The sequence below is a fragment of the Ctenopharyngodon idella genome, chromosome 3 (genome assembly GCF_019924925.1).
Source record: "Ctenopharyngodon idella isolate HZGC_01 chromosome 3, HZGC01, whole genome shotgun sequence".
Classification (NCBI taxonomy): Eukaryota; Metazoa; Chordata; class Actinopteri; order Cypriniformes; family Xenocyprididae; genus Ctenopharyngodon; species Ctenopharyngodon idella.
Genome location: NC_067222.1, coordinates 13,364,473 through 13,376,814, shown reverse-complemented (window position 1 = coordinate 13,376,814; position 12,342 = coordinate 13,364,473). Strand labels below are relative to the sequence as shown.

Sequence of the window (12,342 nt, the reverse complement as noted above, 5' to 3'; positions counted from 1 at the left end):
GTGTGAACTCTCATGTGACGCTCAAGATTCTTTCCACAGGTGAAAGATTTCTTGGCTCTTGTTTTCTTTAAAAATGTCTTTTTAGTCTTTGAGCGACTCCAATGTTTTTCTCCAGGTTTGACATGATGTTTCTCCTCCACTTCACTCAGTTCTTCGCTCTCCTTGCTCTCTTCCATCAGGTCTGAAATGAGAGGGGGAAAAAAAATTACATTTCAGTACATTTAAAAAATTCAAAGTAGGGATGCACAATGTATATACCATCTATGATAATATGTAATTGTTGTTTTAACTATGTTCAATCTGACAGTATCAAGTCTCTTACTTTGCAAAAATCAAACAAAAACGCACCTAGAAAGTCTACACTGTGTTATGTAGCCTTTTCACTTTACGTTAAATTGCATTAAGAGAGTCTGCTCTCACTGCATGACTTACGCTGCGTTCCAGGCAGGTTTTTGAGCCCGTAAGTCACAACTTCAAACCACGACTCATGACTTTGTAGCGTTCCAGGCAAGTCATGCCAAACTGCCTGAGCTCAAGGAATTGTGGTAGCTAGATGTAAACAAACCAGCATGGTGGACGTACGGGGCTTATGCTCATTTACAATCATTTCTATTGTTTCAGACACATAACATTGTAATACATAATCGTGTGTTCTATTATTATTAATTTGATTGCAACGTTATATTGTCCTAAAGTCTATTTCTCACTGTGTACCACTTGCATAAACACCACATCCGTGGGGCTGCCATTGCTGTTTCGCTGGCTATGTTACGTCAGAGCGCGGAACTGAGAGTATATCGATCTAGTACGGGTTCACAGGTGGGAAGTCACGGGTATGACTGCTGTTCCAGTGCACTTTCATGGGTAGAAGGTTGGAAAAACAGGGGTTACGGGTTGCCTGGAACGCGGTATTACTCTATTAAAATTCAGTAAAAATGCCCCTGTATTTAGTATTTGTCTTTTAAATTTATATCATATGATATAGTTAGGCAATCACACAAAGAGAGTCGTGTTTTCCCCAAATTTCAGCATGATTGCAAATGCACTATTGCTTTTATACAACACAACATTACTTACATTTGACTTGCATTTTAGACACAAAATTGCCTGTTTTGCTCCATTTCGGGTGAATGAATGATTCAATGACTGAAATGATCAGCCATTTGAACGTATCAGTTGAATTAATGACTCAATAATTCGCTCATTAACAGTGACTTGACGGCACCTACTGGTGGTTTTAGTTTCATACTTAAAGTATTGTTTCAAATTTAAAATCATTTCATATATCATCAACGTTTTATTTTTTAAAACATCAAAACATAAACGGTCTGAGTAAATACATCTAAATGCCACTTCAGATGCAGCTTCTGTGTTTCTCTGCAGTGCAAAGACGGGTTTTGTTGATACTGATTTCATTTGATTGGTAACAACCCTGTAGTATCTTATTCTAATTGAATTTATTGATAAAATGTAACATCAATAGTGGAAGGAGCTTCACTAACAGTGTGATTGATGTGGGAGGAGCTTCACTGATGATATGATAGATGTGGGAGGAGGTGATCCCTCCTATCGTAAAGTAACTGATGCTAATTCACATTCTTTTTACAGGCAGATATCTAGAAATATAGAAACGATTATAAATAATGTAATGTGAATTCTTGCAAATATAAATAAGGGTGAAAAAAACAGTTGAACGCATGAATACAGAAATAAATGTACTTGCAGGTGGGCCTGAAAGGTGGCCTAATGAGTTAATTCTGCTGCAATTATCACAATAATACTTGACCAATAAAAATAAATTGTGTTTCAAAACGCCTGTACGGTCGTCATGAAAATGCTTGACAAAACAATGTTCCTTAGGGCTTTTAGCTTAAAATTGTGCAGATTTGGAAAAATATTGATAGACTCTAATGCATTTACGTCAGATTTCTATAGAGAAGTATAATATTTATTCAAATTTTTTTTACCCAAAATGCATCAATGTAATCATTATGAGAGCTGGTTACTCTGATGCACTGTGTTTTCAATTCATACTGGCAGCCTGAGGGTGCTCTATGCACATTCAGTCCACAAATGGCACTTGTGATGAACAGGGATTGTGATAAAGCGAGAACCACCACTCACTTGGGGACGAAGTGAATGTCTGTAAAAGATGTTAAAAATGATTGCTCAGCCCGCAATAGCACTTTTGTGCAAGTGTGATTTATTTACAGTGCCAAAAATATACACAGTCCAACGGTGAAATATATATATACAGGTGCATAACAACGATGGAAAAAAGAGGGGAAAAAACAAAAACCCAAAGTACCAAAAAAACAACAAACAGCAAAATAAAGAGGAAATAATCCAAGCAAAAATATATACAGGTAAGTATCCACAATATACAGGTGATTGGAGGTTCGTTCGAGGCACCGCAGTTGCACTCTCACTTCGACTCGGTAAAACAAGCAATTAGTTTGAGTCTGGCCTGCTCTTATATAGGCCAGACTCCACCCCGCCCCTACCATGGGACTCCTCAAACCAGGTATGTATAGCAGGTATAAACTCATTACTTAACCCATTTCCACTCATTCCTATACATTTAATTAACATTAAACACAAACTCCACACATAAACCACAAATAAAAACATTCATTACAAAAATAATACATTTAACACTTTTACATTACACTTACATTACACATTACACTTACACTTTTACAAAATAATACATTTAACACTAATTTTATCACACATAAAACATGGGTACCCCTATTAACACTACACACCATTAAAATGTATATAAATTAATATTTGACCAAAATATTCTCTCCCAATGATTAGCAGAAAAGAAATGTGACTTCATCAGAGTGTAAAATAATGTATCTGTAAATTATTTCTAAAACTATTCCTTTTTGAGGTGTAATATTTCGCATTGTTCCCATGAAACACTTTCTGTGAGACTTGGCTATACAGCATGGCACAGCGCGCGCCTCTCTGGTTAACATAATTGACAGTGATGATGAAACAAAGCATAAATCCACCGTTTTTTGGTGTATTTTATATAACCACAAAAATACCATAGTTAAACTATGGATTTTGTAGCAAAACTGTGGTTACATCATAGTTTCACCCCTGTTACAGAATTGGGGAAAGTTGCAGCATATGAAAAAATAGCATATAGACTACTTGGTTTAGGAGAAAGTAGGGTAAATACTTGACATTTATTGAATAATGATCTGGTGGTGAGACACAAAATAAGAATGCTATTAATATATTTGGTGACTAACTTTTTCACATTTTAATTTTACTTGTTTGCATTGATGAAATTAAAAATTGGATGTGCCAAAACTTCCTTCAGTTAAACAAAGACAAAACTGAAGTCATTGCGTTTGGAAACAAAGATGAAGTTCTCAAACTGAACACATACCTTCACTCTAGGGGTCAAAGACCTAAAAATTAAGTCAGGAATCTTGGTGTGATTCTGGAGTCAGACCTGAGTTTCAGTAGCCATGTAAAGACAATAACTAAATCAGCATATTATCATCTCAAAAATATTGCAAGAACTGGATGCTTTGTCTCCAGTCAAGACTTAGAGAAACTTGTTCATGCTTTCATCACCAGCAGGGTGGATTATTGTAATGGACTCCTCACTGGCCTTCCCAAAAACACCATAAGACAGCTGCAGCTCGTACAGAACGCTGCTGCCAGGATTCTGAGCAGAACCAGAAAACATGAACACATCACACCAGTCCTCAGGTCCTAAAGCACTGGCTTCCAGGTGCATTTAGAATTTATTTTAAAGTACTGTTACTTGTTTATGAATCACTCAATGGCCTAGGACCTCAATACATTGCAGATATGCTCATAGAATTTAGACCTAACAGATCATTCAGATCATCAGGATCAAGTCACTTAGAAATACCAAGGGTTCACTCAAAGCAAGGAGAGTCTGCTTTTAGCTGTTACGCCAGCCGCAGCTGAACCAGCTTCCAGAAGAGATCAGATGTGCTCCAACAGTATTCACATTCAAATCCAGACTCAAAACACTTCTGTTTAGCTGTGCATTTACTGATTGAGCACTGTGCTATGTCCGAACTGATTGCACTTTTTTTTTATATGTATCATATTTTTATTCTTTTAATTTTTTCTTGTTTTTATTTCAAATTTTAATTGCATTTTATATCAATCTTTTATGTATCATCTTTTTATTTCTGACTGTTTTAATGCATTTTAAATCTTGCTGTCTGGTTGAAAGAGCTGGGAGAATTAGGAAGTAATTCTGTGGAGTGATACCCAAATTATAAAATTGTTTAACAGGTGTCACTGAGTTATTTACTTATTATTCACAAAAAACAATCACACAAGATTAACATTTTTTCTAACATTTATTAGCCTCCATTAAACATTTCTAATGGAATGTAAATGAGTCAAAGTAGATTGTTTCTTCTACATTGATTTTTTTCACATGCTGGTTCAGTACGCACACACAAAGGGCTTCTTGTAAATACAGTTGTCATCATTCCAGTTGCCATCTGTTGCAAGACAGAAAAAATAGTTGTTTTTAATCATTTGTGTATTCTGAAAAAATAAAACTAAATGTTTATTAAGTTTATTTAGTATGGTAGACAGAAAAAATAGTATTTGATGTCAGCAACAATGTTTTGCAATAAATATTCACAAAACATTTTTCATTGTGATGATATTTTTATTTTGTAGCTTCTGGAAATACAATATGATATCTGCTAATCTTCTGATGTATGGTCTAACACAATTCAGATTGATGGAACATTTATCATGTTATTTCATGAGCATTAACAGAAGTTACTTACTGCCATAGTTCATCTCAAGGCAGTGCTCTTTTCCAAGATAATTACTGGGATTTCCAGGCGACCATATTTGATAGATCATTTTGGTTCCATCACTCCAGAGCCAAACTCCCTCCTGTGAACAGAAGAGAAAAAAAACGACATTGTGTTTATGTCCACAGCTTACATAGCTTAATTTTAATTATCTAAAAGATGATTTCTCATGAACCGTAACCGTAACACTTTAAACATGTCAGAAATCTAAACAGAAATGAACAGAAATTATTTCACAGAAAGGGGTATCAGTAAAGAATATGTGAAAATATTTAAGAAAGGGCTAAATTGCTCAACTATCTCTATTTCACATTAAGTTTCACAATACAAACACTCGAGCATGACATAATCATGGTGAGTGGTTCAGTGGTGCCCATCTCTTGGCTGCCAATGCACTAAACCAGTGGTTCCCAAACCTGTCCTGAAGGACCCCCAGCACTGCACATTTTGTATGTCTCCCTTATCTGACACACCTACTTCAGGTCTTGCAGTCTCTACTAATGAGCTGATGAGCTGAATCAGGTGTGTTAGATGAGAGAGACATCCAGTACTCCAGGACAGGTTCTAAACTATTCTGAGTGTTAAAAAAGGCCATTATATTCATAAGAATAATATGCCTTTTGATTTAAATCTCTCTCTGTTTTACCGAGATTGATTGACACGCAGCATCCAGCAAAGCAGCCAATCAGCGCTCACAGATCGATGTGCAGGCGATCGTCCCGCCCACAGCGCTTAGTGCAAAGCTGAAAGCGACTCCACCGGAGCGCTGACGCGGATGCTGAACTTTTCCGTTGCATGTAGTTTTATTCATTGTTCGGGTGTTGTGCATTGGGGGAATGCACAATACTCAACTCCTTTTGTGTTTATTATACTTGTAAAACGAGTTTAACAGACTGCTAATCTCAACAAATTCACTAACACTTCACAAAAAGGTTCATTAGTTAACATTAGTTAACTACATTAATTAACTAATAATGAACTGCATTTCTACAGCATTCATTAATCTTTAACGTTAATTTCAACATTTACAATATGAACAGCTGTATTTTTATTAACTAACATTAACAAATGCGTTGTTCATTCATAAAGAAGTCACTGTTTCTGAAAGAATGATTCAGTGATACAGTTTTTTTTTTTTTTTTTTTTGGCATTTTTTGCCTTTATTATGATAGGACAGTGATTAGACAGGAAGCGAAGTGGGAGAGGGGGGGGACGGGATCGGGAAAGGACCACGAGCCGGACTGGAACGCGGGTCGCCCGAAGCGCATTGGCGCTACATGTCGGCGCGCTGCCCATGAGGCCATCGGCGCCGACAGTGATACAGTTTTAACAGTAATTTATTGCCACCTAGTGGCGTAACAATGCAATTGATATATTAGCCTATTTGAAGCACTTTCAAAAGGTGATTTATTCTGTTTTGATCGGTAACGTAGACATCAACATTTATCTGAATAATAAACTTTTGTATACTTCTGTGATAATTGGAATATTTGTAACAGAAATAATGATACTGTGTGTTTGACAAGATTGTTTGATAAGCTGTTTATATCTATCTATACACAACAACTGCTCTCTAGATCAACGGCAGCACGAACGCAGATTTGAATGTCGCGATTTTATTTTTGTCTAAGGTTTAATATAGCCTACAAGGGCGAATCGTTGTCATTTAGGAATGCATTGACGCATAACTGTGCGTTCACACCGCCGCTGGCGAGAGCATCAAAATTCGTCCTGGCTGCCCTGCCAACAACGCTGTACAGTACATACTGTGCATACAAACCGTCGCCGGCGGGAGGGTCAAAGTAAATGACAAGTTGTGGCAACCAATCAGAATCCTCTCAAGCGAGGACCTCTACATTCCGATTGGTTGCCGCTGAACATAGCTCATTACCATAAAGTTGACCTGACTTCAACTCTCCTTGACGCTCTTAACATCCAAGACACGCCGTGCCACTCTCGCCACTCTCGGTGGTGTGAACACATGGTAAGAGTAGCGCGAGGGCTTTTCAGTAGTGATGTGACATTTGACACCGAGGCTTCAAAGCTTGTATCAAAAAAACGAAACATCTCACAGTGAAGCACTGTATCGGAGCTTTATTCGTTTTGCCATAACCACGTGACTGCTTCGTATTCTGATTCACATAACGTGAACCCTTGCGCAGATGTGAAGTGTCATTTGCTTTTCAGCAAAAGAATGTCATTATACGAATAAATATTTACATGTGTTCAGTTTGTGTGTATTCTCAGTTCATACTTCATTCTATGACAATAATTTATTTTAATAATATATGCCCAAGCTTGCCTATTTTTCCCCCCAAAATTTATTCAGACTCATTTATTCAAATTGTGTAAGTAAAATGACACGTGAAAGACTTTTTTTATGTATAATAATAATTTACATTGTTTTATTCGCTTTTCATAGCACAAACTGATTTATTACATGAAACATTCAAAAAATAGCTGGGTCGTCTGGGACGCAAAGGCAGTTTTTTCCACCTTTTGACCACAAGATGTCATTAGTGTGCACCGTGTTGAAAAGCTTCGAGTAATGAACCTTTTTACGATACACTCGAGGGGAAAGCCTTGGTGCTTTGCAAAGCTTCATTTCGCCATCACTACTTTTCAGTGCATTCATTGTTATAATATACATGAGGTGAGATGTCTCTATTAAAGGATACGACCCTCGCACTTCGATCTGGATAAGAACCGGTTCTAGGTTCCCAACCCTAGTAACCACTTCACTCCGTTCAGGGAAAAAAATCAACACTTTTTCCCCAGAAGACATATCGGTTCATACAGTCGTGTGACCAAAGCCACTGGAAGGCAATCCTGCAACCTTTAGCCAAAAAAGCATAACAGCTAATGCTAAGGCTCCGGCTGTGGCGGTACGCAGGGAAGGAGTTTTGAACGGCGGGCACTGATGTCACTGCCATTACACGATAGGCTGAGAGGTGCCGCACATGATTAAGTTAGATGTTACGCTTTCTCCAATGGTAAAAGATACAGCAGAGATTGTATATAATAGGGAGATGAGAGGGTCTGTATCTCTTACCATTGGAGAAAGTGTAACGGCTAATTTAATCATGTGCGGCACCTCTCAGCTTATCGTGTAATGGCAGTGACATCAGTCGCAACCCTGATAGCACACGTACATCTCGGAGACGTCTATTTGATGTGTGTGTTCTCATCTTCAATACGTCCATAGGACATTTCCTGTCAGATGTCAAATAGACGTTTAGAAGATGTCTTTAAGATGTTTATGATTTAGAATGTATGTAAAACTGACATCTTCAAGACGTCTATCAGATGTTTGTAAACAGCAGATGCTTTCCAGATTAAGTGATCTTTAACAGACGTCTTGCAGACGTATGTGTGCTATCTGGGAACATTCCCTAGTCTGCCTTCTCTTGAAAAAATACATTTTTATCAAGCTGAAATCTACATATACTTCCCAACAAAAGTATTGTTTAGCGTAAAACATTCTGAAGATTAGCAAACAGGCTGTCGATTAATTAAATGATTAGCTATTTCCCCACAAAAGCTGTTTACGCTATTTTGGCTAAAGGTTGCAGGCTTGCCTTCCAGTGGCTTTGGATACAGACCCTCTCAACTCCCTATAATATACAATCTCTGGTGTGACCACGATGATATCAAGACAGTTTTGCTATCGCAATACCACGATATTGATAATACCGTTACATCCCTAAAATATTCATCATGTGTATTTCTGTTTAGAACATATAATGTTATTATCATGTATATATTTACTCTGTATTTTCTGTTTTATACACACATACTGAATACACCCAACTAAAACAACTGTTCAACCTTTGCTAAAAGTTGTTGTGGGGACAAATAAACGGGTCACTCCTATATTTCAACCATCTTTGACCAAGTCTCTTACCGGACACCCTGTGACGGGTTTTAAACCAGCAATATGTTCCAATGAGGATGTGTTAACAAATTCCTTATAAATTTTTTCACTGAGGACCAAAAATAAATAATAAAAACACGTCTATGTTTGTGCATTTTGAAAAATGTTTTTGAGTATTAATGTAAATGTAATTATAAATGCCCAGTAGCACAGAAAGTATGATCAAAAAATAATCGCTTACCTCAGCAGCATCACTGCCTCCGATCCAGGCACGTGTTGTGGCATGAGTTGTCTGTCTAACCAGCTTCTGTATAAACATGTACTCCTCATGGCTGTGTACAGAAGCAAGGTTCCCATTATAGTACAAACAGTATTTCTGTAGAGGCAGAGACATGAGCAAACACAAAGAACATGTTATTTTAAATTAACATTCCAAAATCTGTGACATGCCTTCAGTTACCATCGAAATAATGTTTACTCACTGTGCTGTTTATTTTTTGTTTATTATTTTACCCGTGAAATATAAAATCTGCCATTTGAGGTGGGACTGCTTTTCTAGAAAAGGTTCTGGTTATACTGTATATAGATTAGATATAACTTCACATGGATAAAGTTAAGTGATCCTCTCATGATAACATGAAGTGTGTTATGTCTGTATTTCCAGACCATTATGATGTTTCAGTATTATCACAGGGATGTATGTTCACATCCTGGAGCTCCATTGTAATTTCTTTACTGTCAACATATTTTTTGTTTTTAAACTGAGGAACAAGTTGAAATTACTTTCCTGTGATAACTGACAGGTGTCATAGATGTTTACAGAGTTAATCCAAGAATATTCTTATATGATTTGTATGTCATATTAGAAGCTGAATGTATCATACCTCGGCTCCAGCCCACGTGTAATGGGAACTGAAAAACCTGAAGCATCTGCATCCAAAGGCAGACCATCCTTCCTTACAGACTGTTAAATGGAAGTTTTGTTTGTTATTATGTTATTACTGTTAATGACCTTTCATGTAATTAAATTAATAACTTTCATTTAAAGGTACACTATGTAACTTTTTGCCCTTTACCGGTTAAAAAACAAAAAGGCATGCAACATTGTTTTGGTCGTGCTTTGGCTTCGCATGACTGTGGAGATGAAGGCGACGCTTCACAAAAGATGCTGTACAGTGAACTCTGTTAGAGAGCTACATATGGCAGTCTATCTGGTCCTGTAATAAAATACCTCACTCATCGGTCGAGTAATAAAAACTCCATCATCACCACATCACTTTTACAACATTTCAGATCCCTCAGTTCTCGCCAGCTCCTAAAGCCGAGCTAATGTTGGTTCTTGTTTTATTACAAGCTCTGTTGTGTCCTCTTTTCTCTAACAGACTCTCCTCTGTTCAGTGTTTGTTTAAAACAGGCGATTCCCCAGAGGTTGGAGATTCAGCTGCTTCGTCTCTTCCTTTCTTGCTCTTGTGACAGCTAACCTGTGCCACTCCCACACCAGACACGTGTCAAAGCGGCCGGAGCAACTTTTCTCTATTTACGGATGTGACGAAACATGCACAGGTGAGTGATGTATGTCAGAAAACTGTTTAGACAGGTCTAAAATATAAACACTTATAATAGACTTACCATAGTGAATCAGTGAATCACGTTTTGTAAGAAGGATTGATGATGTATTGACTCGTTATTTAAATTTTGTTTATTTTGAACAAAAAAGCTACATAGTGTACCTTAAATAAACAAAGGATTTAAAATAGCTTCTAAGATGCTCTTTAAAACATTTTTAAAGCACACTGGAGAACATGATCATCTGGTGTTACACACACTTGTTAAGGTGGAGAAATGCACTGTTTTTTTTTTTTTTACTGTACTATACATACACACTGACAAGAGAAGTAGAAGACAAGAGAAGACTTACCGCCACAATGTTTACTTTCAACAGGACGGGTTTCCACTTAAAAAGAAAGAAATACACATTTTTAAAACAGAACTGCTAGTAGCAGTAGTGCTACTACTAATAATAATACATATACACTGCAAATTAACAGGCATATTTTATTGTCAAAATTAATAATATAAAAAAAAAACATTCATATGAATCAACAACTTTAGCTGATATAATGATCAGATAATTATCAATGATAATTATTGTTGTTTTATTGTCTGAATATTATCATAATAATTCAGAGACAAACTCAGGTGCACATACTGTATTAGATCATTTCTGCTTCTGATCAGTCGTTACAGAGTCCCAGATGTGCTTCAATTCATGTTAAAATAACAGTTATGATGTGAGACGTGGAATAATAGTTTTACCTGAAGCATTCAAAGCTACCAGAAGACAGAGAGACAGGTAGACAGTCCAGACCGCCATTGTTTCTCAAAGAACACAGGAACTCTGCATAGATTTTAAAACACAATTATACATAAATAATTACAAAGTTTTGTATTTTTGTGACAAGAACCAGTAGATCAATGTGTACAAACAATGTTTTTATATAGTACTTGGTGGATCACAGAGCCAGTGCAAGACGAGCATGTGTGGTTAAAAAGTTTTTGGAGGTGAGTAAAATATCAGGAAATTATGAAGTGAACTAATCCTTTAAGGATTGTTCGCACACTTTGTATAAATTATTTATTTATTTTTTTTACTTGAAAATAGAAAAGGTTGTACTTTTGTTTTTGCATTTTATTGCCTTATGTATGACAAGTGCACTACCTCAAGGTGGTTTTGTTCATGTAAAAATATACCTCATTGTCATGTTCTAGCCTTGTTATATATTTATCTTTTGATAATCACAATTTTAAGGCCTGATTGTTGTGGCAGTTTTTTCCCCTGTGGTATTGAGAATGGTATCAAATATCAATATTAGTACCGTAGGTATCGTATCGTAAAGTTAGAAATTCCAGTATTGACAACACATGAAGTTATACATATAATTCCTTAACACAGCATTGTCACGCACACAGAAGAGGGCAGATGAGGTGAGCAGCAAACAAACAGTGCTTTATTGGAGGTATTATAGAACTGGGCAAAACATAAACAGGTAAGAGGAAACAGTCACTGAATGGCAGATGGTGAACTTGGCTGGTGGTAATACAGTCCATGTATTGCAGTGAAGACAGTGATGCAGGCTGAGTGGAGAATCCAGGGAAACGACACAAGGAACAGAAGACAGGAGATAAATCAGGAATCCATGTAATGAGATGATGAGCTGACTGGGTGCAGGTGTGGATCAGGAGGGATGCTGGGAAATGTAGTGCGGGGAAGGTGACTGAGCTGGTGGCTGACAAGCATGCATAGTAGGAATATTATTAGATACAAACATCTGGCTTGCACATATCCACATTGGGAGCTTAAGCAAAATTCTTAAAGCATCATTACATGCCAACTGGAGCTTTTTCATTTTAGTGTTACTATATTTACACCACAAGTAAGTGGTGAAAGAGAAGTACAGTAAGCTCTAAAAAGTGTTATTTGAACATCATCTGTACACATATACACTACCAGTCAAAAGTTTGGAAACATTACTATTTTTAATGTTTTTGAACAAAGTCTCTTATGCTCAATAAGGCTGCATTTATTTCATAATAAATACAGAAAAAACAATAATATTGTGAAATATT

The 12,342-nt window shown here is 36.8% G+C and overlaps 1 protein-coding gene across 6 annotated transcripts in view; it reads right to left on the bottom strand.

Moving 5' to 3' along the window:
- LOC127510050 (galactose-specific lectin nattectin-like) overlaps positions 1-12,342 on the bottom strand; it is a 97,820-nt gene that overhangs the window by 27,993 nt on the left and 57,485 nt on the right. For 3 of the 6 annotated variants that reach the window (XM_051889560.1, XM_051889559.1, XM_051889558.1), the window contains exons 2-7: positions 11,032-11,113; positions 10,634-10,669; positions 9,600-9,679; positions 8,957-9,091; positions 4,812-4,923; positions 4,349-4,514 (exon numbers count right to left, since the gene is read on the bottom strand). In XM_051889560.1, the coding sequence (XP_051745520.1) occupies positions 4,456-4,514; positions 4,812-4,923; positions 8,957-9,091; positions 9,600-9,679; positions 10,634-10,669; positions 11,032-11,089 (480 nt within the window). In that variant the 5' untranslated portion in view covers positions 11,090-11,113 and the 3' untranslated portion in view covers positions 4,349-4,455. Of the gene's footprint in view, positions 1-4,348; positions 4,515-4,811; positions 4,924-8,956; positions 9,092-9,599; positions 9,680-10,633; positions 10,670-11,031; positions 11,114-12,342 lie in introns of those variants that run through there. The other 3 variants (XM_051889561.1, XM_051889563.1, XM_051889562.1) reach the window with 3 other exon arrangements.